This window comes from Aulostomus chinensis, chromosome 16 (assembly GCF_037954235.1).
Source record: "Aulostomus chinensis isolate RoL2024-O1b breed Wild chromosome 16, RoL_Achi_v1.0, whole genome shotgun sequence".
NCBI classification, from domain to species: Eukaryota; Metazoa; Chordata; class Actinopteri; order Syngnathiformes; family Aulostomidae; genus Aulostomus; species Aulostomus chinensis.
The window spans coordinates 665,489-691,564 of NC_141335.1; the positions used below are offsets into that span (position 1 = coordinate 665,489).

Here is a 26,076-nt window from a genome sequence, read left to right on the forward strand (position 1 = left end):
ATCTGATTACAGGATCGACGCTGAAAACCCTCTCAAGCTCAGCTGAAGTGCAAAAGTCCCGCATTTCTCAATAAAAAAGAAGGTGAAACCCTCAGAGACGTCAAACGACTGCATGTCGTCACGCCCTCATTTCTGTTGTCGTCACAGTTGGCTGCTGAACAGTAGCTGGCATTTGATTGGCTCCGCCAGCTGTCAGTCAGAGTCCGGGCCCACCACTCGGCAGCAGATGTCAGAATCAGCAGCCCCCCCCCCCCAAACTCCCAGATTCGTGCAGCCAGCGGGAGTTTCTGGGCCAGGATGTTCGGTTAGTACCGTCGGTGAGTAACGGGCCTCCAGAATTATTTCCTCGTGTTCTCCGGTGTGCACGGCAACGCTGAGATTTACGAGAACAACGTCAATCTGCCGGATGTTCCTGATGTTTTTAGCATGAAGCTAGCTGGCTAGCTAACGGTAACGGAGCTCTGAACACGTTCAGCTCGAAATACCGAAGCTGTTGTTGAGCTACGGTTCCGTTCAACTTTGAACACTTCAACGTTTGGACGGCAGGAACGGAAAGAGCTAACGGAGCTCCCTCACCCCCTCTCCTCCTCCTCCCTCACCCCCTCTCCTCCTCCTCCTCCACCTCCCTCACCTTCCTTTTCTCTCCTCCCTCACCTTCCTCTCCTCCTCCTCCCTCACCCCCTCTCCTCCTCCTCCCTCACCTTCCTGTGGCTCCTATTTCTTCCCTCACTTCTTCTCTTTTTACATGTTGTGTCACTTTAAAAGCAAATAAACAAGTGTTTGAAATACAAAGGTATACACATATATATGTATATGTATATATATATATATATATATATATATATATATATATGTGTGTGTATATATATATATATATATGTGTATTACTCTGAGTTTTTCTCCAAATACAAATATCACAACTATGTCTTTCCTTCCCTCCAGAGTGCTGATATCCCCCCACCATCACCTGACCCCCCCCCCCGTGTTCCCGCCCCCATCATCGCCATGGAGACTACGAATAACTATGTGTTCATCCACGGGAGGAACATCTCCCATAATCCCCTGTTGGGCCCGGGTGCCGCCCCCCACATGTCCATCGACAAGCTCTTCCCTGCTCTGCTGGAGTGCTTCGGCATCATCCTGTGTGGCTACATCGCTGGACGGTAATGCCTCCACGCCATATTTGTGACATCAGAGGCCTGAATGTGCAAAGCCACCAGTCAGCATGTTGTTGATGTGACCTTTGGTTCCTGGCACAGGGCTGAGGTCATCACTGAGGTCCAAGTCAAAGGTCTGGGCAGCTTTGTTTCCAAATTTGCTCTCCCGGCTCTGCTCTTCAAAAACATGGTGCTGTTGGACTTTGATGATGTCATCTGGGCGTTTTTGTGGAGCATCCTCATTGCCAAGGTACCCCCCCCAACTCCGAATATGTCACTTTCAATCATTTTAAATCTTGTTTTCTTGTCATTTTTGTACACACCAGTATCACACCAGTATCACCAGTATCACACCAGTATCACACCAGTACCACACCAGTATCACCCGTACCACACCAGTATCACACCAGTACCACCAGTACCACACCAGTATCACAACAGTCCCACACCAGTATCACCAGTACCACACCAGAATCACCAGTACCACACCAGTATCACAACAGTCCCACACCAGTATCACCAGTACCACACCAGTATCACCAGTACCACACCAGTAACACAACAGTCCCACACCGGTATCACCAGTACCACACCAGTATCATACCAGTACCACACCAGTACCACCAGTACCACACCGGTATCACAAGTATCACACTGGTATCACCAGTGCCACACCAGTATCACACCAGTACCACACCAGTGCCACACCAGTACCACACCAGTATCACCAGTACCACACCAGTATCACCAGTATCACCAGTACCACACAAGTATCACACCAGTACCACACCAGTATCACACCGGTACCACACCACTATCACACCGGGATCACCAGTGCCACACCAGTATCACACCAGTATCACCAGTACCACACCAGTATCACACTTGTATCACCAGTACCACACCAGTACCACACCAGTATCACACTAGTATCACCAGTACCACACCAGTATCACCAGTACCACACCAGTATCACACAAGTATCACCAGTACCACACCAGTACCACACCAGTATCACCAGTACCACACAAGTATCACACCAGTACCACACAAGTATCACACCAGTACCACACTAGTATCACCAGTGCCACACCAGTACCACACCAGTATCACCAGTATCACACTAGTATCACCAGTGCCACACCAGTACCACACCAGTATCACCAGTATCACCAGTCCCACACCAGCATCACCAGTACCACACCAGTACCACACCAGTATCACACCAGTACCACACCAGTATCACACCAGTACCACACCAGTGCCACACCAGTATCACACCAGTATCACCAGTGCCACACGAGTATCACCAGTACCACACCAGTATCACACCAGTACCACCAGTATCACACTAGTATCACCAGCACCACACCAGTATCACCAGTACCACACCAGTATCACACTAGTATCACCAGTATCACCAGTATCACACCAGTATCACCAGTACCACACCAGTATCACAACAGTCCCACACCAGTACCACACCAGTATCATACCAGTACCACACTGGTATCACAAGTATCACACTGGTATCACCAGTGCCACACCGGTATCACACCAGTGTCACACCAGTACCACACCAGTATCACAAGTATCACACTAGTATCACCAGTGCCACACCAGTACCACACCAGTATCACCAGTATCACACTAGTATCACCAGTGCCACACCAGTCCCACACCTGTATCATCAGTATCACCAGTCCCACACCAGCATCACCAGTACCACACCAGTACCACACCAGTATCACACCAGTACCACACCAGTATCACACCAGTACCACACCAGTGCCACACCAGTATCACACCAGTATCACCAGTGCCACACCAGTATCACCAGTACCACACCAGTATCACACTAGTATCACCAGTATCACACCAGTATCACACCAGCACCACACCAGTACCACACTAGTACCACACCAGTGCCACACCAGTATCACACCAGTACCACACCAGTATCACCAGTACCACACCAGTGCCACACCAGTGCCACACCAGTGCCACACCAGTATCACCAGTACCACACCAGTATCACAACAGTCCCACACCAGTATCACAACAGTCCCACACCAGTATCACCAGTACCACACCAGTATCATACCAGTACCACACCAGTACCACCAGTACCACACCAGTATCACACTGGTATCACCAGTGCCACACCAGTATCACACCAGTACCACACCAGTGCCACACCAGTACCACACCAGTATCACCAGTACCACACCAGTATCACCAGTACCACACAAGTATCACACCAGAACCACACCAGTATCACACCGGTACCACACCACTATCACACCGGTATCACCAGTGCCACACCAGTATCACACCGGTATCACCAGTACCACTCCAGTATCACACTAGTATCACCAGTACCACACCAGTATCACCAGTACCACACCAGTATCACACTTGTATCACCAGTACCACACCAGTATCACCAGTACCACACCAGTATCACACAAGTATCACCAGTACCACACCAGTATCACCAGTACCACTCCAGTATCACCAGTACCACACAAGTATCACACCAGTACCACACCAGTATCACACAAGTACCACACCAGTACCACAGCAGTATCACACCAGTACCACCAGTACCACACCAGTATCACCAGTACCACAGCAGTATCACCAGTACCACACAAGTATCACACCAGTACCACACCAGTACCACACCAGTATCACACAAGTACCACACCAGTATCACCCGTACCACACCAGTACCACACCAGTACCACACCAGTACCACCAGTACCACACCAGTATCACAACAGTCCCACACCAGTATCACCAGTACCACACCAGTATCACCAGTACCACACCAGTATCACAACAGTCCCACACCAGTATCACCAGTACCACATCAGTACCACCAGTACCACACCGGTATCACAAGTATCACACTGGTATCAGCAGTGCCACACCAGTATCACACCATTACCACACCAGTGCCACACCAGTACCACACCAGTATCACACCAGTACCACACCAGTACCACACCAGTATCACAAGTATCACACTAATATCACCAGTGCCACACCAGTACCACACCAGTATCACCAGTACCACACCAGTATCACAAGTATCACACTAATATCACCAGTGCCACACCAGTATCACCAATACCACACCAGTATCACCAGTATCACACCAGTATCACCAGTACCACACCAGTATCACCAGTACCACACCAGTATCACCAGTATCACACCAGTATCACCAGTACCACACCAGTATCACCAGTACCACACCAGTATCACAAGTATCACACTAATGTCACCAGTGCCACACCAGTACCACACCAGTATCACCAGTACCACACCAGTATCACCAGTATCACCAGTATCACCAGTACCACACCAGTATCACCAGTATCACCAGTACCACACCAGTTCAACCCTGGGAGCACAGCAGGGTGCTCGGCCCATTCAAAGACTCAGATTCCAGCTGTAGTTTCTGCCAGTTCACTTCAGTAAACCTCCCCCGGTGTCACCAGTCAAGCCCCGACAGCCATTCCATCTTAAAAGAACCGCATTTCTTTCTAACCCTGGCTTGGTGGGCGGGTCACTGCCCGCTCGCTTCGCCATGATAAGGGTTGCATTTGCGTCACCGTCTCTTATCTCTGCCACACCGTTGGTAGCGAATTCACCTGCACGGCGCATGTGCGCAGGGCACATAGACAGGCACTATCAATGCTGTGATTGGCTGCGTGGCGTAGGTGAACCGTATCGTATCATTGGCTGGACACCTGTCACTCACCTATGCGCTGCAGAGATTTTTTTGTGCGCTGAGAATGTGCAGCGGTGTGCGATTGCACAAGCGCGCAGCTTTGAGGGAACATGGGCCACAACATGTTGAATTACACAGAAACCCACAAACACTCTATATTTTTGTATCTGTTTTTATTGTCCAATTCTATTGTTATTTTATTGCGTGTGTGTGTGTGTATGTGTGTGTGCGCGTGCATGTGTGTGTAGGTGACAGTGTTTTTGCTAGTGTGTGTGCTGACGCTGATTGTGGCCAGTCCAGACAGCCGCTACAGCAAAGCTGGACTGTACGCCATCTTTGCTACACAAAGCAACGACTTTGCCCTAGGATACCCAATAGGTGAGTCTCTCTCTCTCTCTCTCTCTCTCTCACACACACACACACACACATAGCTGTGTGTGTGTGTGCTCAGACAAGCTGTGTGTCTCTGTTCAGTGGACGCTCTGTACAGCAGCACCTACCCAGAGTACCTGCAGTACATCTACCTGGTGGCGCCCGTCTCCCTCATGCTGCTCAACCCCATTGGTTTCGCTCTCTGTGAGGTGCAGCGCTGGAAGCAGGCCAGCCAGCCGCAGCGAAGCACAGCCAGAATCCTGGGAGTTGTAGTCCTACAGGTGATGTCAATCACAAACCCTAGCAAGTGTCTATCGTTTGCATCGCCTGCATGATCAACCGTCATGTATTTGCTGCTCTCATCCAGAGGCGAGGCGAGCAGCCGCCGCCACCCAACACGCACGTGCACATGTGTCATCATTCTTGCATCACCAGTGAGAAGTAAAATATCCAAAATGCAGTCATGTCCTTCGTAACAGTACCACCGGTAGCAGTGTCAGCAGTAACAGTACCTGTGGTAGCAGTATCAGCAGTAGCAGTACCAGCAGTAACAGTACCTGCGGTAGCAGTATCAGCAGTAACAGTACCTGCAGTAGCAGTATCAGCAGTAGCAGTACCAGCAGTAACAGTACCTGCGGTAGCAGTATAAGCCGTAACAGTACCTGCAGTAGCAGTATCAGCAGTAGCAGTACCAGCAGTAACAGTACCTGCGGTAGCAGTATCAGCAGTAACAGTACCTGCAGTAGCAGTATCAGCAGTAGCAGTACCAGCAGTAACAGTACCTGCGGTAGCAGTATAAGCTGTAACAGTACCTGCAGTAGCAGTATCAGCAGTAACAGTACCACCGGTAGCAGTGTCAGCAGTAACAGTACCACCGGTAGCAGTATCAGCAGTAACAGTACCACCGGTAGCAGTATCAGCAGTAACAGTACCTGCAGTAGCAGTAACAGCAGTAGTAGTATCAGCAGTAGCAGCAGTAGTAGTAGCAGCAGTAGCAGCAATATCAGTAGCAGCAATATCAGCAGTAGCAGTGTCAGCAGTAGCAGCAGCAGCAGTCGTAGTATCAGCAGTAGCAGTAGCAGCAGCAGCAGTCGTAGTATCAGCAGTAGCAGTAGCAGCAGTCGTAGTATCAGCAGTATCAGCAGTAGTAGTATCAGCAGTAGCAGCAGTAGTAGTAGTATCAGCAGTAGCAGCAGTAGTAGTAGCAGCAGTAGCAGTATCAGCAGTAGTAGCAGCAGTAGTAGTAGTAGCACTAGTAGTTGTAGTATTAGCATTAGCAGCAGAAGTCGTAGTATCAGCAGTAGTAGCAGCAGCAGCAGTAGTAGCAGCAGTAGCAGCAGTAGTTGTAGTATTAGCAGTAGTATCAGCAGTAGCAGCAGAAGTCGTAGTATCAGTATCAGCAGTAGCAGCAGCAGTAGTAGCAGCAGTAGCAGCAGTAGTAGTAGCAGCAGTAGCAGTATCAGCAGTAGTAGCAGCAGTAGTAGTAGTAGCACTAGTAGTTGTAGTATTAGCATTAGCAGCAGAAGTCGTAGTATCAGCAGTAGCAGCAGCAGCAGCAGTAGTAGCAGCAGTAGTTGTAGTATTAGCAGTAGTATCAGCAGTAGCAGCAGAAGTCGTAGTATCAGTATCAGCAGTAGCAGCAGCAGTAGCAGCAGCAGTAGCAGCAGTAGTCGTAGTAGCAGCAGTAGTAGCAGCAGTAGTCGTAGTATCAGCAGTAGTAGCAGCAGTAGTAGTAGTAGCACTAGTAGTTGTAGTATTAGCAGTATCAGCAGAAGTCGTAGTATCAGCAGCAGCAGTAGCAGTAAAATAATCTCATCATCGTGTGTTCAAGCTTCCAGTGACTCAGAATGGAGGCGGGTTCTCCAGAGGAACCTGGTGATGGATTGGTTCCTTTGTGGTCATGAAGGATCAGGTGTGATTCTTATTTTGGTGTTTAGCTGTAAAACCAGAATGTTGGTATTTTTGCCGCCATGTTGAAAACAAGCACAGCTCGCCACTCACCACCATGTGACATTCCTGACCTGTGGCGCCTGCTGTGACTCATGAACACCACACCCACCTGAGGAGGGGCTCATGTCTGTCCGGCTTGGGTTTGCCACTTTGAGGCGGTCCATCAGACCCTCAGATGTTCTGAACCTCTCTCCTCCCATCCAGGTTCTGAAGAACCCGATTGTATTCATGGTGATGGTTGGAATCATGTCCCACTTTGCTCTGGGCCAGCGGATCCCTGCGGTGCTGACGGAGTTCATCGACGGACTCGCCAACTCCTTTGGGGGGACGGCCTTGTTCTACCTGGGCCTGACCATGGTCAGACAGCTTTCCCTCCATGTTCTCACTGAAGCTACCAAAATACATGTTTGTTGAGTTTTAGGAGAGTTTATCAGTAGTTTAGGTCTACTTGGGACCACATTTGGAAGCACCAGCACTACTCTTTAACCGCAGTGCACTCGTCTGACTTGTAGATGAAGGTTAAAACCTGATGACACGTGAACACGTAAGCGCCACTCAACGATTTCATGAGCCCACTAAAGAGACACACACATTTTAAAGATGAATGAACTTCAGATTCAGCAAGGAAACACCTGCTGTGCCTCAGTGGCGAGCTTAATCAGGTCCTGACATGAACGGCGTGTTTGTGTTGCAGGTCGGCCAGCTCCGAAAACTGACCCGGGATGCTGGAGTGGCCTTGATCCTGCTGATCACCGCCAAACTGTGAGCAGAATATTACAACTGTTTCAACTTGAGGGACAAAATAACAGCAACCCCTGAGTTTAATCAGCTGTAAATACTTCGCCTCGTCTACTTGAGCAGCTCAGTTCTTTTCCTTAATGGAACCGACGTGGTAACAGCCGTCAGCTGACCTCTGGTGCCCCTCCCCCAGGCTGGTGATGCCGCTGGTGTGTAAGGACATGATGGATGTTCTGGACGTGGGTGTCAACAGGACGAGCGCCAACCACACCAGTTTGTCCAACTTTGCTTTCCTCTACGGAGTCTTCCCAACGGCGCCCAGCGTGGCCATCTACGCCGCCCACTATAACATGGAGCTGGAAGTGGTGAGTTACTTCAGGGGTTCTCAAAGGAGGGTCTGGGCCCCTCCAGGAGCCCTTGAGGCTCCCCGTCTGAGTCCAGGACAGACTTTCATCACGTTCACAGGAATTGTTGATGCTGCATGAACAGCACTCGCCATGTTTCCATCAAGAGGTTTTAATGCACATTTTGTGATGTGATTTTGTGAGCAGGATGTGGAAACACGCAATTCTAATAAACTCTGACGTAGTGAAGGTTAAAGTCACGTGACCGTCCAGCTGTTTCCTCCGTGGTCGTCATCTTCAGCAGCAGCACGTCCAACACCAGCTGGTACCAGAGAACTGGTCCCACTGACAGTCCCTCCTCCAGAACCCCCTCCATACTCACCTGCTCGACGTCTGCAGACCAGAACAGACCCCCCTGCTGTGGGCCCTGGTTTTCTTCTTCTCCTCTGTCTGTCACAGACGTCATAATGTTGTTTATACTGCCACCTACTGACGGAACCACACACTACATAACCTGCTCCATTCACTCAGAACCACTTGATGGGAACAGCTGTCGTAACCTTTCCTCTTACTTCATTTCTGTGTTGAGACCCGTTGTGATGCCAGTTTGACTCAACATCAGGAAACGTCTTGTTCTGTCTGCCGTGTTTCCTCCAGGTGACGTCAGGGATGGTCATCAGCACCTTTCTCTCAGCACCCATCATGTATGTGTCGGCCTGGTTGTTAACGATCCCTCTGATGGACCCGACACCGCTGGTGACTGAACTCTACAACGTCAGCTTCAATATCAGCATCGTCAGCTTGATGGCGCTGGTACGTGACAGAGGAGAATCTCCAAAGATCCGTACAAACATCCCTCAGCTTTTTGACTTGAGAGGAATCAAGAGCTCATGTGGAGAAACACAGATCAGTTGGGTTCTGTTGGATCAGAACACATCCCACCCACTTTCATTCATTGTGCCAAGCTAACAAGCCTGGGTCTCAAAGATGGAGACAATGGAGGATAAGAGATTTCCCCTAAAGGGGGGCACATTCCCTTGACTTCATGGTGTGTTCAAGGACATGGCAGTAGGTGGGACTTTCCCACTGTTGTAGACATAAAGGAAACAAAGGTGGAACTTACAGGAGACAGCATTTCTAGTCATAATGGTGTATGTGTGTGCGTGTGTGTGTGTGTGGGGGGTTCTTCCCTCAGGTTTGGACCATCACCGTGATGCTGCTCAGCAAGAGATTCAACCGACTTCCTCACCTCTTTGCCTTAAATCTTTTTCTAGCCCAGGTTGGTTTCCTCTTACGACTCAGAAACCATTATGCAGGAAATGTCCTTCCCTCTGATTCCCCTGTTGGTTCCCTCCCTGGTTCTAGTTCCTGGTGTGTGTCAGTATGATCCTGTGGAACTTCCTGGTCCAACAAGAGGACAGTCTGCTGGGCAAAGTCCTGACCTTCACGCTGCTCTACAGCTCCCTCTACAGCACCTACATTTGGACAGGTGTGTGCGACTTAATGCCCCCACCTCATTTAGACAACGCTGGTGTGAGGTGTGTTGGCGTGTGTGTTCAGTTGTATGTCTTTGTTGCAGGTTTGATCCCCCTCTGCCTGGCGTTGACCAACCAAGACGCCCTGCTGAGACTACGACCGGGGGTCTTCATGATCCTGGGCTGGGGGTACGTCAGCACGGTTGGTGCTGGGTCTGCAGCCGCTATGATGGATGAGCTCAGACCTGCAAACGCGATGAAGCGGATTGATTCCACTGATGCGACACCACTATGCTGTCTTTTCTCTTCTTTATAAATGATTCAAACCTTTGATGACTCATCCTGCTCTCAGTGGCGGGGACGAGTTTAATGTCCAATGAAAAATGCTTCTCAAGCTCCTCCCGTGTGCATCAGGGGAAGAAGCTCTAAAGAGGGAATGATGTTTCACTATGTGATCTGTTTAATCTGATAACAGAAGGTCTGAAATTATGAAATAATTAACAGCTTTGATAACAGAGAGCTAACAGGAAGTAACTAGTTCAACCACAGTGAGTGTGTGTGTGTGTGTGTGTGTGTGTGTGTAGCCTTCCATTCCTGATGGTTGGAGGTCTGCTGATCTCAGGGGAGAGGACTGATACCGTGGACTCAGCTTTCTTCTATGGCCGCGCTCAGGTTAGCGGAACTGCTTCTTCTCTCTTGTTCTGTTCCACTCATGAACTGCTTCTGTGTGTCAGAGCTCAAAAACGAAGAAACAAACTGAAACAACGGATGCCTGATGCTGTTGACAAGGACAGCCAGGAGGTGAAAGGGAGGAGATCTGAAACTCATGGCTGCACCAAACCTCATTGCTAACACCAGCCTGGTAGCACTCATCTTAACCACAGTAGGTTGCTACCTGGAGGTCCAGCATGGAGGCCACTTGCTCACTGAGTAGAGTCAAGGACTCATTCTGAACTGACTAGAGTCGGGGGGTGAAACACTCATGAAAACAGACATGAATCTGGACATTGCTACCTTCCTGGCGTCTTCCTGGCTCGTGCTCCACACCTCCACCGTATTTCGTGAATACCAGCCTTGTTATGTAATTCTGGTCACTCGCAGGACTGTTCTGGCTGCTCCCAAGGCCAAATGACCCATCCAAGCAAACACAGGACGTCTGGGATATTTTGGGACGGCATTCCATTCCCACACACACACACACACACACACAGACACACACACACACACACTTACACGCCCTCTCGTTTTAGATTATGAGCGTCTCAAACTGCTGATAGGTGGGATCCTTCTGTGAATTTGTCTTGTGACCTACTTTCACTTTGATTTAAGGACCCCGCTTGGCTGTCTTTTTGGAACTCTGTCTCCCTGAGTCTTTTTTTTCATTTGATACCTCAGTAAATTCCATGACCATGAACATGTCATCTCCTACAGATCATCAGCACGGCGCTGGTCCTGGCAGTCAGCCTAGTGCTCGGTGCCATATCTCTGATGGGCCTCAGCCAGGGAGACCGGGAGCAGAGTGGATACCACGCCCTCAGTAGCGCTGCTGTCACAGGCATTGACCAGCTGAGGCCCCCTGGTGACATGGAGGATGCACAGCAACCACATGGGACAAACTCACCTGCGTGCAGTATCAACTCAGGTAGCAGCTTCAGTGCTTCACCTCAGCCTGGATGGGATCTGAAAGGGATAAATGTCAATGTTCTGTTTTCTGTTGTGTTGCCAGACCTCCACTCTTGTTCTCCCCTTCAGAACATTCCAGACATGATTGCTAGCACACACAGACACGTCACCAACGGTTCAGGTGACAAACCGCTGCCGGACCCGTATATGACCGTCAGCATGGTTTCTCACTGTCTTAAAGTGTCTATTTCTGTCCAGGCTGCAGTGGGGCGCTGTGTGACTGGCAGCAGCAGAGCCCCACCTCCTCAGAGCAGCCGCTGGACCTGCCGCCACCACCTTCACCACCGCCACCACCACCACCACCTGAACTTCAAATGAGTGATGAGAAGCAGACAGTGCGACACGTTCTGCTGTGTCTGCTGCTCATTGTCAGCCAGCTAGCAGTAAGAGTCCACTTCCGTGTCTCCATGGTGACGAGTGTTGGAACTACATTGATGAATTCTATCATCTGTCATCGGAATGTGGATTTTTCTTGAATACTGAGAATTTTGATGTTGCTGTTCAGGTTTCTACAAAAAAGATTCCCTGTGAGCAGCCCAGAGTTTCTTTCTCAGTGTTAACATGAAGGCAGTAACATACAAAAAACATATAATAGTCTACAGTTCATACATGAAATGTGTGTGTAGTTATCAGTCCCAGCTGCTTGTTCTAACCTCGGATGAACTGTGGAACCACCATCTCCACATAGAACCTGTCCAGCTGTCTGTGGTGGCTGTTCAACCAAGATCCAGGACGTCTTTACCTGGAACTGCAGTTCTTCTGCGCTGTGGCTAACTATGGACAGGTGTGTGCATGTGTGTGTGCGTGCGTGCGTGCGTGTGTGCGTGTGTTGTTCAAATGTACCTGCTCCTCTGTCTTTGTCTCAGGGGTTCCTGTCCTTCGGGATCTTCGGCCTTGACAGACATCTCATCATCCTGCCATTCAAGAAGAGGTGAGGAAGGACGGCGTCTCCATCAGGATTCCTCTGCGTCTCCATGGCGATCAGCAGGAACCTTCATCCCTACACAGATTCAGCTTCTTCACAAGACAAGAATCTGATTTAAATTTCCTCAGGAACTATAAGTAATGACAACTAATGTTGTGTTGCAAATTTGCAAATGCACTGACAACAGTTTCCCACCCCAATAAGTTAAATATGAATAGAATTTAGTTTTAATTCCTTGATGTAGATTTTTGCTGATTTTAAGTTTGTTTTTTTTAAGTTATGATCAATTTGTCATCATTTGATTTCCTTTAACAAGATGAGAAAAATAAATACATTGATCAAGAAATATGAAAAATAAGAAATTGAGCAGAAATGTGGAGAAAAAATATCCTGATAATTGGGGTGAAATATATTTTTCCAACCATGAAGGGTTACTCCGAAGCCATCACTGATCAGGCCCTCGCAATATGATGTCATATCTGTAATATGTTGAACCCTCGGATCAGAGACGAGTCCGATTTGTTGTGTTGTGCTGAGGATCCCTGGGACCCCTGCAGACCACGTCCCTAACAGCGGTGCTGTGTTTGCCGGCAGGTTGCGGGGACTGTGGCAGGGCAGCGAAGGGGACCAGTCGAGTCCCTCAGGTGTTCCAGAAGAGGTGAGACTCACCTGCACTCAGTTCGTCCGCTACCACAGAGACCAGTGTGTCCAGGACCTGGTTCATCCCCGCAGGTACCAGCACATCTGTGTGTTTCAGGATCTTCAGCTTGAGGTTATAAACTGCTGAGATGGTATTCACATATGTCACGATTAGAAATTAATAATCACAGTTTTATGAAATGTGGCTTCTTAGACTCATAAAATGTCTCAGAAAACAGATTTTTCTCAAATAAGTCTCTTGAAGTCTCTTATCATCCCAAGATAGAGCTGAGACCCATGCTAGTTAGCTTAGCCCAATGACTGGTAGTGGATGGAAAGTGTTAGCATAGCTCCATTTCTGAGACCCAGGCTAGTTAGCTTAACACAATGGCTGCTCGTGAGTGGGAAGTGTTAGCATAGCTCTGTCTCTGAGATCATCGCAAGTTAGCTTAGCCCAATGACTGGTACTGCATGGGAAGTGTTAGCGTAGCTCCGTCTCATTAATATCGGGAGGGTTGTGTGTAACCTTGGTGATGAATACCAGTTTAACATGAGGAGACATTGTAGTGGTAGAATCAGACACGTAGCCGGAACTACTTTCCTGACTGGGAGCAGTGATTTGACGCAGCACCTCCAAAGCTCCATTGGAACTTGGGTCAACAGAACCAAAGGTTTGTTGAGGACTAGAAGAGCGACTGCTGCTACTGATGATGAGGAGGAGGAGGATTCCTGCTGGACACACCAGCATCCTGGACCTGAGCTAGCTGATGCTAACACTTCCACCCACTACCAGCCATTGGGCTAAGCTAACTAGCCTGGACCTGAGCTAGCTGATGCTAACACTTCCACCCACTACCAGCCATTGGGCTAAGCTAACTAGCCTGGACCTGAGCTAGCTGATGCTAACACTTCCCACCCACTACCAGCCATTGGGCTAAGCTAACTTGCCTGGACCTGAGCTAGCTGATGCCAACACTTCCCACCCACTACCAGCCATTGGGCTAAGCTAACTAGCCTGGACCTGAGCTAGCTGATGCTAACACTACCAGCCATTGGGCTAAGCTAACTAGCCTGGGTCTCTGCTCTGGAGACAAGAGACTTTCCCTAAAAGTGTTTGTGTTTCTTTGATTGAAACACATTCGTCTAGACCTTCTGGTGCTTTTCTTGTCCATCTTCTTCTCTTTTATTGTATTTGTTATCATTCTTCTTGCATGTCTCCCTTGTTCCTCATTTCTCCTTTGCTTGCCCATTCCCTCCCTCCCTCCTCGCTTCCTTCCTTCCTTCTCTTCCACCCCCTAGTGGCTCAGGGGAGAATGTGAGCGCCTCGACAGGTGAATCCTTCCTCTGATACTGACAGGTTGAGAAGAGAGGAGGAGGAAAAGGCTCCGTCCTCTCGTCAGCCCCAGAACCTGCTGCAGCATCTCAAACTGCAACCTGACCTCCTCCAAGACCCACGGAACCTGCATCACATCCCCCACTGTCACGATCCATCTGGACCTCCTCCCAGTGACCCTCTCCATCATCGCCACCATGCTGCAGGAGCCTTCCAGGGTTATGACCTGGTGGACTGGCTCGTTGGGCGTGGCCTGTGTGGCAGGTGAGCAGAAGCCCAAGGCTACAACATTCATCTTGGGAGGGTGCACGTGAGATCATGTGACTGATCAACACAGCTGATGTTTCATGCCCTTGAGCGCCTGCAATGACCTCAGCATCATGCTGCTGCGATCATCGCCAGCGACGGTGGCGTCCTCATGGTGCAGACACAGATTTGGATGACAGATCTGAAGTTGCAGGGCTCTTTGTATTTTCTGTCAGTCAGGTGACTTGACGGACAGCGTGTGGAGTTGATGTGGCGTTGGCTGTATCAGCGTTTACCTCCAATAATGCTGATATGATCAGGACGCCATCTAACAACAGCTCAGCGTAGGTTCTGTTCCTCTGAGGGAGCCATAGACATTTCTGACTCAGTTGCCATGTTGAAACCAAGCACCGCCCACTTGGACCGCCGTGACTGATTCGGGCCAGTGGGAGTGCCTGGAGCGCTGACGATGCTCCGTCAGGTTACTTGCATCATTGCATGTACGACCAAACTGAAGAGGAATACTTGAAGGCACCGTGATTGACAGCTGTCTGTCTCCTGCTACTGAGACCATTGTGGCGTGATGTTGTGAGTAGGGTCGCAAAGGGCCGGAAAATTTCCAGTAAATTTCTGGAAAGTTTCCAGAAACTTTCCATGGAAACTTTAACTGGGGAATTTTGGAAATATTCCAAATGGGAAACTTTCACAGGAATTTTTGGGAATTAATTGGAAATTTTGTATGAACATAGGCCATATGAATCGTAGATCAACAATAAACTTTTTATTTTGTTATGATCAGACATTTTTTCCAAAGGATACAGTGATTTTTAAGTAGAAATTTATATTGAACAATCAACTCTTTCACTGAAGAACAAAAACATGAACATTGACCCAAAAGAATTATTTTACAGCTCACCCAGCAAAGTGTAAAATGGCAGCAGCCTAACCCTCCCTAAAAAGACCCAGTCAATGTCTCAAATGAAGCCGTTTTTCCAAAGCTTCTCAAGCCAGATGTCTGTACAGTAAGTTCTGCATTTTGCCGAATACTTCTTCCTGAACCTCAATGTCCTCAGTATTCATTTTTTCAATGTCTGACTCCTCTTCCTCTTCAGTGTCCAACCTTGTTGGGGATGGCGCTGTCTCAGGCTCAAAGAGCCCGAGGTTTGCCCGTATGGCCACCAATTTCTCTACTCGCTCATTCGTTAGCCTGTTGCGAACCTTTGTGTGCGTGTTCCCAAACAGTGACCAGTTGCGCTCAGAGGCAGCTGATGTTGGTGGGATTTGGAGGAGGATGGAGGCTACAGGTGCAAGGACTTCAGATCCACAAAGTCCCTTCCACCAGGTTGATGGAGGAATGTGCTGGCTTGACTGCCAGATCCCATCCCCTTGCCAAAGGCCTTGCCTTGTACGATACTTTGCCAAACTGCCAAGTACTTCACCTACATCAAGACGGTGAGACAAGGCAGTGATAACAGTGTAAGCACCACTGATCTCCTCTCCAGAGAGCATGCTTGGATTATTTGTGGGGTCCAGCATGGACGCTGCTGCATGCACTGGTTTCACGCAGAACTCGTGGCGCTTCTCCAGTAATTTCACCACTGTTGTTTCTTCTGCTTTTAGTAGAAGTGAAGTGGGCAGGGCTGTGAGGATTGCTGGTCTTACTTCCCCAAAAAGACACTGGACATCTGACAGGAGGGCATCATCACCCTCTATTTCTGTGACTGCTGCAGCGATGGGTTTCAGGATAGTCAGGCTGCTGGTGAGTCTTTCCCAGAATACGTCATCCAACAGAACTCTCTTGATGTCAGGTTCAATGCCTGCAGTTTGGGAGATGGCCATCTCTTGGAGGGACTCCTTTCCTTACATGATGACAACCCCAGCCCAACGTGTGATGCTGGGGAGCTTCAGTGTGGTACTTGTGTTTCTTTCCTTTTGTTTTGAGAGGTATATTGCTGCAGCCACTTGTTTTCCCTTCACATACTTGACAACTTTCTTTGCCCTCTTATGTAGTGTATCCATTGTCTTCAGTGCCATGAAGTCTTTCAGGAGATTATTAAGAGTGTGAGCAGCACAGCCAATGGTTATTATATGAGGGCAGGTTTCCTGCACGCGTGCCCAGGCCGCCTTCACATTTGTCAGTAACAACAGCAACAACCTTCTCTGGTCCAAGGTCATTAATGACTGCTTTAAGATCATCAGCAATGTAGGAGCCAGGATGTCGGTTGTCCTTTGTGTCGCTGCTCTTATAGACGACAGGTTGTGGGGTGGCAACAATGGAGTTTATAATTCCTTGTCCCTGAATATTTGACCAGCATCTGAAATGATTGAAATGCAGTCTGCTTCGTCAGTGGTTTCCTTGACCTTTGTTTGCACTCCGTTGAACTCCTCATCCAGCAAATGGGTAGACCGTGCGTGTCTGGTTGGGGGGATGAATGCTGGTCTGAGAACATTAAAAAATCTCCTCCAGTAGACATTGGTTGGCAACATCAGGGGAGAGGCAGTTGCATAAACTGCTCGAGCTAAACACTCGTCTGCATTTTTCTGGCTATTTCGATCCGTTGAATCCAAGGATCCTCTGATGCCAGAGGGACCAGGAGCTGAGCTGAGAGTGCTGGAGCCTGATGCCACAGCCACAGATTCATTTTCGCCTGGAATGGAACTCTTGTCTGCCGTACGACAGGAGATGAGCTCTGGGGGAATTTTGGGCACTTAGTGATATGCCTGTCCATCTTTGTGGCATTCTTCACGTATGTCTTTGCACAATATTGCACGTAAACAAAGACTTTCCATCAACTGTAGTTGGTGTGAAATGCATCCACACACCGGATGGTGTATGTGGCATTTTTCTGTTAGATAAGATGGCAAACAATGCATGTAGATTGTAAACTGAACGAATGGAAAGGTCTTCAAGACATTTAGATGGTGTATAAAACCATGTGTGGTGAAACAAAATTTTTTAGCAAGCGGCAGAAGAAACAGCACCCTATTCTGTGGTACGGTTAGCTAGCACCATCATAAGCTAACTTCAAAGAAAAGGCGCTAGCTAGCAAACATTTAGCATATCTGCTTTACCAGTGAGCTAACGATACATTTTGATTTTGCCAATTACAATTTAATATCATATTAGATATCATCTAACTTATAAACTCATCAAAACTTACTTGACTGTATGTGTGGCTTCAAATGTAGCCTGTAGGTGTTGGTTGGTGCTGTCGAGTGATGTAGAAATCATTGTGCGTGTGATGGCAAAGTCACAATGCATGTAGGGGTGTGGCCTCGATCGCCCTGCATTAAGTAGTGTGTTATATTCCTGTGATTGAGGAATAGCAAGTTATACTCTACTGACTGCATATCAAATCTGATTGTTTTAGGCAATATTATGCTACAATATTATTTTCTACCAACTATCTTTATGTTTTTAGCCTTCAACTTTGAAAATTCCCTGTTAATTCCCATAAATTCCCGTTAATTCCCATGGAAAGTTTCCAACTTTGAAAGTTCCCAGAATTTTTGCAACCCTAGTTATGAGTGACACGTACACGCGTCTGACTGAAGCTCTCCAAAAGGATTTTGAGTGTGAAAGACGCCGAGGTTTGTTGGTGAACCGTGGCGGTGGTTTGAGCTCTGTCACGTGTTTGCCGTCATGCCAGAAATGATGTTTTGCACCATGACGACGCCTGTGAGCGCCTCGCTGACCTCGTGACTGACCGAAAACCTTCTGCTCGGCGTGGAACCCCTGCACTGACGAACTGAAAGCATTCCCCTTCTAAATTATGCAACTGGTGTCTCTGTCACGCCGCCGCTGCGGGTCACGCTCGTCTGTCCATGGTCACTCTGAGGTCACGCTGCACATGTGATGAACTTCACTACTGATTTTATACTTGAACCTCATATTTGTGTATATTCTCTCATTCTGGTGACCTCTGACCTCTGACGTCTAACCAAGGAGCACGTGACTAGACAAGAGTCACCTTCACTGGCGTCCCAGAAACGTCTCTGTGCATGTTTCCGTCTGCTTGAATCGACATGTGACGTTAAAGGAGCAATGAGGAGAGACTGAGTGACATTTAGGGGTGGGGGTGGGGTTTCACTGTAAATGAATCTTTTCTGGTCCACACAAATAAACTTCCTGTTTGCGTCCAAGTGTTTCATGTCATCACTACTTGAGCAGCGACTTGCATGATGATGTCACATGTGATGAGGTCACACGCATACCTTCTGTTTAGTCATATTAATGTCATTTGTCCAGCTCGTGTCAGTGATGGTTTATAAGCTGGTGGTCATATGTGACACCACTGATGTAGGAGGAGCCAGGACAGGAACCTGATAAAGGGTCTAAATCAGATTGATTGATTGATTGATTGATTGATTGTGATCTGAAAACGGCTTCAACAGACTTGTGGGAGGCTGGGGAACGTCGAGCATCATGAGACGCGTCTGTGACTGCGACAGCCTGCACAACTGTGGACTGAAATACGGTACAATTCCAAGGTATTTGTACTTCACCAGAGTTTTTGTATTTGAGGTGAGTGTACTTTTACTCCACATCTTACCTCTAAACCCACCAGATACTCGTAACTTTGAAGAGTCAAGTTGATGAAGCATAGGAACACTGAAGTACACAAACCTCAATTATGATACAAGTAACTCACTCACTGTACCTCTGTAGTACCTTTCTTGTACTTCAACCAGCTGTATTTCACCCGAGTATTTTTTTCCCAGAAGTCAAGGATGCAGTAATACTGCATCTCAAATCAGCATTTCAGATGAAGGAGTTTCTCAACCACTGGCCAAATTATTTGTAGTAAAATACATTGAAATACGGTGGAAATTTCAATATTTCCATTTAAATCATAGTTTAGTTTCGTGTCAGTTTGTAAACCTATTCAAATAATTCTTAGTTCTGATCGTTCGAAGAATTGACTTTGTAAAACGTCATCGTTGGACCTCATGGAGGCGCTGTGCTCTGGTCAGTAATGGAAGTGAGACATTTTGAAAAACCTGCTGGTCTTTATTTTATGTTCTCATCTGTACAATACTTGGATAAAATATTCGAATAAAATGCGTGTCAGCCTTGGACCCCCCCAGAAAAACTATCCAACACACTTAAATGTACAAAAACATCTCAAACGTACAGAAAAAGTCAAAGGGTGGAGACCTCAGAGCAGTTCCTCCTCATCAGTAACTCTTAAGACTGCAGGTGAGAACCGTCAGACGGGAAATCCGCTGAGTCACAGATCTGACGCCGATGACCTCGATATCTGGTGAAGCCGCTGCCGTGATGGCGCTGACCGGCCGTGTGTAGCGCCATCACGCCTCATCCAGGAACTGTTTGCTCCAATGTTCATCTGATCGAAGTCAAACTCTGTTCGTTTCTTAAGTTGTTCTTCCTGTTAGGCAGCTAATGATAGCGTCAGGCTAGTGCTGATGATCTGTGACATCATCACACAGCCCAGGGCCCCGCTCCTAAAACTGGCACGCAGCAGGTATCAAATACCGAGCAATGACAGAAATAAAATAATTGGGTTTCCCTTGTTTAAAAAATAATTAAAGCTACTTTTGACTGGTGTATGTGACCACTACTACCACCACTACTCCTACTACTCCTACTACTAGTACTACTAGTACTAATTGTGTTGCGACTCGTGTTTTCAAATGTACAACAGCCGATGTTTCTAGTTCTTCAGATTCGGATCAGCAGAGTTCTGTTTCGTCTTAGAGCCGATGGGTGAAAGTGATTTTATATTATTTAGCTTGGTCGGGTGTGTGTGGGTGGTTGTGTGGGTGGGTGGTTGTGTGTGTGGTTGTGTGGGTGGGTGGTTGTGTGTGTGGTTGTGTGGGTGGGTGGTTGTGTGTGTGGGTGGGTGGTTGTGTGTGTGGGTGGGTGGTTGTGTGTGTGGTTGTGTGTGTGGGTGGGTGGTTGTGTGTGTGGGTGGGTGGTTGTGTGTGTGGGTGGGTGGTTGTGTGTGTGGTTGTGTGGGTGGGTGGTTGTGTGTGTGGGTGGGTGGTTGTGTGGGTGGTTGTGTGGGTGATTGTGTGTGTGTGTGTGTGGTTGTGTGGGTGGGTGGTTGTGTGTGTGGTTGGGTGGTTGTGTGTGGGTGGGTGGTGTCTGTACCACAAGTTCGAAACGTGACCTCTGACCCCTGCCGACCTCGTTCCGCTCCATCAGGCTGGAAGGGCTTCTAACCCCAGTGGCCTTGTGGTTCCACCTCTCGACACTCACATTTGCAACATCCTGATTGGAGGACAGTAACGTTTTCCTTGATTTCCAAACGCAGAACGAGCAAAGCAGGAGACTTGAGCCAAATCAGCCATCAGCGCGATGCCGATGAAGTGATGATGAGCGTGACCTGCCGGTGACACGCCGTTATTATCCTGCTTCCCAGTAACTATAGTAACGGTGAACGCAGCTCGGCTCAGTTGACGTCACAGCACCACTAAAAACAAATCCCTTCGTGTTTTTCCTGGAGAGGATGTGTTTGTCCCCCTGTGGTGGCAGGACGCCATTGACCTCCTGAGCGGAATATTCCTCTTCTACCAGGATAGAAAACAACTGAACCCCTTCAGGAGGGTTATGATGCTCATACATTCAAATATTTGGGGCGGAGTCTAACGGAGAACTGAAGACATTTCAAAACACACCATTCTGCAAACATGGCAAGCGTCTGGCATGGCGCCACAGAAATCACACGGCAGCCTGCCACTCCCCTGGAATCATCGTCTGCTACCCCCCTGTCGGGCGTCCGGCTCACTGTTGTCCACCTTCAGGTGATCTTTGCTGTAGTGCTTGATCAGTGCTCCGGGGACCAGCGCTGCCAGGGCGATGGTGATGAGCTGGGCCAGCGTCCCCCAGGTGAAGATGTCATCCAGGGAGGAGATCTCAGACAACATGGCGCCCGTTCGCACACAGATGAAGTTGTAGGGGATCAAACCTGGAAGAGACGGTGGCGCGTCAGTGCTGAGTGTGTGTTTGTGTACCTGCGTGTGAAGCATCTCACCTATGAAGACAGACAGGAAGAAGATGGAGACAGGGATGTTGAGGACAGGACAGGTGATGTTAAGGAACCAGTTAGGAGTCATGGGGAAGAAACGCAGGAAGAGGAGAAAGAAGAAGAGACTGCTGCGGTTCTCCTCCACCTGACAGGAAGAGGGGAGGAGGAGGTGGATGGAGGGAGGAGGAGGAGACAGGAGGAAGACAAATGGAAATGTTAATCAAGAATCCATTTTCAGAGATACACAACCTGACGGCACATTGTGGTAGCCAATCACGTAAGCTGAAGGTCAGACCAGAGGACGCTTTCAACTGTTTACAAGTAACGGAACGCTGCCACCGCCACCGCCACCGCCACCGCCACCGCCAGGCCACCATCTTAACATTTGTGTCCATTTCAGTTGAGGGTCCACGCTGGGTGAAGAATCCTCTTCCTGTCATTTGTTTGTGTTCATGGGTTGGACAATAACTTCCAAGATACATCACAAACAGGCCACCTAAGGACACGCCCACAACCGCCACACAGCTGGTCTGAAATGTCCTTCGACACTTGGGCCCAGATGACAAATAGTGAAAGGTGCAGAGCACAGCAGGTCAAGGTGAAGGTTTACGTCCTGATTGGCTGGTTAACCATTCGCTGGTCATGTCATGTTCTCACCAAGATTCCTGTCAGTCAAACATCCATCAATCAAGCAAAAAGAAGGCTGTCAGTTACTTTGCCGCTTCATGTCTGATTCAGTGGAGGCATGTCTCCCATCGCCCACCTTCCTCTGCAGCAGCGCCACCTTCTCTGGAAACAGCTGGACTACGTGCTGCTTCCCAAACACTGTCGACAGCAGGAAGCAGAAGGTGGAACCTGACGTGGTGAGCAAGCACGCCAGCAGCAGTCCCTCCCACGGCCCAAAGATGGCACCAGCCAGCAGGTTCTGATGAGAGAAGTGAGGATGGGTCAGTATCAGGTGAGATGACATCATCTCCTATGCTCACAGCTCCTGTGTCTCACCAGCAGGGAGGAGCCTGGGATGGCGAAGGACTGTTTGTAGAGGTAGGCACTGCAGAACAGCAGCAACACGAAGCCATGATGTTCTCGCTTATAGAACTTAAGCATGTCGGCCAGCTCTCGCAGCTCCTCCAGGTCTGACGGGAATTTCAGCCTGGGGAAACACGGTACGACTATGGGCAACTCATTAGCACATTAGCTGTTAGCAACAACTGTGACCATGACTCCAATTGCCACACAAAGAAGCCACGCCCTTAATTATACAGAAGCTCATAACACAGATGTCATCAAACAGAAGAAAATCAACTGTAAAGATCAAAGCTATTATTTCTCTCCGCAGTAACACTGAACACCTGCCTGCATTAATATCAGGAGGGTTGCGTGTAACCTTGGTGATGAACACCAGTTTAACATGAGGAGACATTGTAGTGGTAGAATCAGACACGTAGCCGGAACTACTTTCCTGACTGGCGCAGTGATTTGACGCAGCACCTCCAAAGCTCCACTGGAACTTGGGTCAACAGAACCAAAGGTTTGTTGAGGACTAGAAGAGCGACTGCTGCTACTGATGATGATGAGGAGGAGGATTCCTGCTGGACACACCAGCATCCTGGACCTGAGCTAGCTGATGCTAACACTTCCACCCACTACCAGCCGTTGGGCTAAGCTAACTAGCCTGGACCTGAGCTAGCTGATGCTAACACTTCCCACCCACTACCAGCAATTGTGCTAAGCTAACTAGCCTGGACCTGAGCTAGCTGATGCTAACACTTCCCACCCACTACCAGCCATTGGGCTAAGCTAACTAGCCTGGACCAGAGCAAGCTGATGCTAACACTCCCCACCCACTACCAACCATTGTGCTAAGCTAACTAGCCTGGACCTGAGCTAGCTGATGCTAACACTTCCCACCCACTACCAACCATTGTGCTAAGCTAACTAGCCTGGACCTGAGCTTGCTGATGCTAACACTTCCCACCCACTACCAGCCATTGGGCTAAGCTAACTAGCCTGGACCTGAGCTTGCTGATGCTAACACTTCCCACCCACTACCAGCCATTGGGCTAAGCTAACTAGCCTGAGCTCAGCTCCCTGGATGAGGGGCTCTGTCTACTTGTCTGGCTCTGAGGACGATGACAAACTGGATACTAAGAGCTGGTGTGTTCCCTTCAGAAGTGTGTGTGTGTGTGTGTGTGTGTGTATGGGGGGTAACACTATACATCTGATGGAAGGACAGAAATAACTTCACCGTTTGTAGACATGAGCTGAGGGTCAAGAACCCCCCCCCCCCCCAACACACACACACACACACACCCTGAAACCCAAAATGGCCTCTTCCTCCACGCGCTGCTCTGGTCGTCATCGTACTGAGAAGCCGCCCTGTCAGTGGTCAGCAGGGCGATGATGATGAGAGTGTTCACATACATGAAACATTTGTGTGTCACGAATGTCAGTGGGGAAATTTGTCTTTATGGTCACTCGAAATTCTCTCTCAGTCACTCTCACACACACACACACACACACACACACACACACACACACACACACACACAGAGCAAAATGTTGTTGTGAGGATGTGAATTTGCTACAATCTTTGTGGAATGTTAGCTTGAAATTAGCTTTATGGGACAATTTGTTGAAATGTTTACAGAATGTTTTGTGCTGTGTTGCCATGGCAACTATAATTCATCTGCCTGCTTGCTAATATTAAACTGAGAGAAAGATCACAAAATTGGTTAGCTTATGAAGTCTGAGCGTGCGTGCGTGGTTACCACTATTATTAGCTTTGAGATGCTGGAGGGGTGTTATTTGACTTGCAGGAAGAGACGAGAGTGAGCATCTTACACACACACACACACACACACACACACACACACACACACACACACACACACACACACAGCGTGAGTGTCTTGCTCTGCGTTATTTTATCAACCCCAGATGCCCTTACACATGACCATCTGACTCATTAAAAAACACCACTTAGAGCACACACACACACACACACACACACACACACACACACACACACACACACACGGGATTGTTCCATTGAATCTGGGAAGGCGATCAGGTCCTCCTTAGTTTCACTCAACTTTTTGTGCAGCAGAAAATATTAATGTTTGTTTCTTTCCTCTCCTGGGGGGGGGGGGGGGGGGGGGTCTCTCGTTGGTAACTTCATTTCCAAGGACAAATAATCAATAAAACAGCAACTTTTTTATTTTAACTTGCCGAATGATTGTCAATGAAGTGTAATGATTAATTATCAAAGTCATCAATTACTGCTCCTCCTCCCGGCAGTGGGGCTGAGCGGTTTGGTTCATGTGTACATGTAGTAGAAATATGACTAAACTAGTTAAAGTTGTTAAGTTAGTGAAACAACAGTGATTCAAGTCACTTCTTTACTCTCAGTACTCAACCAGGTTGGATATCAGTAGCGAACGAGAGACAGGATTCAAACTGCTGGTACATGGATGCGATGAGTACTTCTACATGAGTACGGCAAAACACTAAAAAGTGCTGCTGTTACTTGGTAGTGTGTGTGTGTGTGTGTGTGTGTGTGTGGGGGGGGGGTCCCGGGTAAATAAAGGACCGGGTCCCGGTCCCGGTCCCCCCGCCCCGCCGCGTCCCTGCCCGGGATATTAATAACTCTGTTTCGATCTCCAGTTTGCAGGAAGCGAGCGGAATCAATCTGTATTTGTTCCGAGTTCTAGAAAGTTCTTGAATGTTCTCACCTGTACCGGTGGGTTACCGGATCCTCCCCCGCGGGGCCCCGCCGGAGGTGCTCGGGTGCCGGGGGGAGGTGAGTGGACAACAGGTAGAGGAAGACACTCGCAGCCGCCACGGTGGCCGCCAGCCCCGCCAGGGAGCGCATGCTGTCCCGCTGCCGCTCCGGAGGGAAGTGCCGTCGACGTGCTTCGGTTCAGTTGGACCGCACCGAGGCTCCGAGGTTGTCTCACCGGCCAGCAGCGACTTATGACGGCTGACATTCTGACCGCGGGTCACGTGACGCTTCCCGGAACCAGTTGAGTAACGCGGCTGCTGCGGCCTCGTGGACTCCTCCGAGAACGATCCGCTTCACCGGAGAGAGAAGATCAGCGGAGCCCACCGGTGACAGTCCGCACGTGCTGCCGCACACGGGCCTGTACTTCCGCCGGAAGTCCGCCAGAGGGCGACGCAGCGCGGGACGGTGGTAACGGAGGGACTCGTGCAGGTCCAGTCAGGGGCGCAACTGCTGTCCTTCCATCTTCAGCTGTAGTTTATATTTCATATCTTTACATTTGTGTTGTTATTATTTTGCTGAGCCTAAGTTGATACTGTGACGTGTCACAGGTGACAGTTCAGTTACAGGTGACACGTGCAACGATTCAGTAATAAAAGTCACTATGACTGTCACGTGGTGGACCCCCACACCTGGGAAACGCTCTCACGAAAAATCACTGGAGTTGTTTTTTTTTTTGTTTTTTTTTCAAAATAAAAT

The 26,076-nt window shown here is 48.8% G+C and overlaps 2 protein-coding genes across 7 annotated transcripts; one reads left to right on the top strand and one right to left on the bottom strand.

Annotated features, from left to right (window-relative positions):
- Window positions 1-291: 291 nt before the first annotated feature.
- gpr155b (G protein-coupled receptor 155b) lies at window positions 292-20,376 on the top strand. 5 transcript variants are annotated; one of them, XM_086181130.1, is made up of 21 exons: window positions 296-317; window positions 943-1,163; window positions 1,260-1,407; window positions 5,148-5,277; window positions 5,374-5,552; window positions 7,426-7,578; window positions 7,916-7,983; window positions 8,153-8,324; window positions 8,961-9,116; window positions 9,499-9,582; window positions 9,669-9,792; window positions 9,883-9,967; window positions 10,363-10,450; window positions 11,210-11,420; window positions 11,505-11,582; window positions 11,660-11,844; window positions 12,150-12,245; window positions 12,328-12,392; window positions 12,981-13,118; window positions 14,383-14,622; window positions 19,000-20,376. In XM_086181130.1, the coding sequence occupies exons 2-21, from the start codon at window positions 1,006-1,008 to the stop codon at window positions 19,199-19,201; spliced, it is 2,760 nt and encodes a 919-aa protein (XP_086037256.1). In that variant the 5' UTR covers window positions 296-317; window positions 943-1,005; the 3' UTR covers window positions 19,202-20,376. The 5 variants fall into 5 exon arrangements, with proteins under 5 accessions (XP_086037255.1, XP_086037257.1, XP_086037256.1 ...); XM_086181129.1 differs by having other exon boundaries at window positions 292-317; window positions 9,669-9,967; XM_086181131.1 differs by lacking the exon at window positions 19,000-20,376 and adding an exon at window positions 18,551-18,683 and having other exon boundaries at window positions 294-317; window positions 9,669-9,967.
- On the bottom strand, window positions 19,619-26,049 carry LOC147247065 (transmembrane protein 41A-B-like). Of its 2 annotated transcripts, XM_086181141.1 has the most exons (5): window positions 25,331-26,049; window positions 22,599-22,749; window positions 22,360-22,521; window positions 21,603-21,741; window positions 19,619-21,536 (listed from the first exon to the last, which is right to left on the bottom strand). In XM_086181141.1, exons 1-5 carry the CDS (start codon window positions 25,468-25,470, stop codon window positions 21,319-21,321), a joined length of 810 nt encoding a protein of 269 aa, XP_086037267.1. In that variant the 5' UTR covers window positions 25,471-26,049; the 3' UTR covers window positions 19,619-21,318. The 2 variants fall into 2 exon arrangements, with proteins under 2 accessions (XP_086037267.1, XP_086037266.1); XM_086181140.1 differs by having other exon boundaries at window positions 19,619-21,741.
- Between the last annotated feature and the right edge of the window lie 27 nt (window positions 26,050-26,076).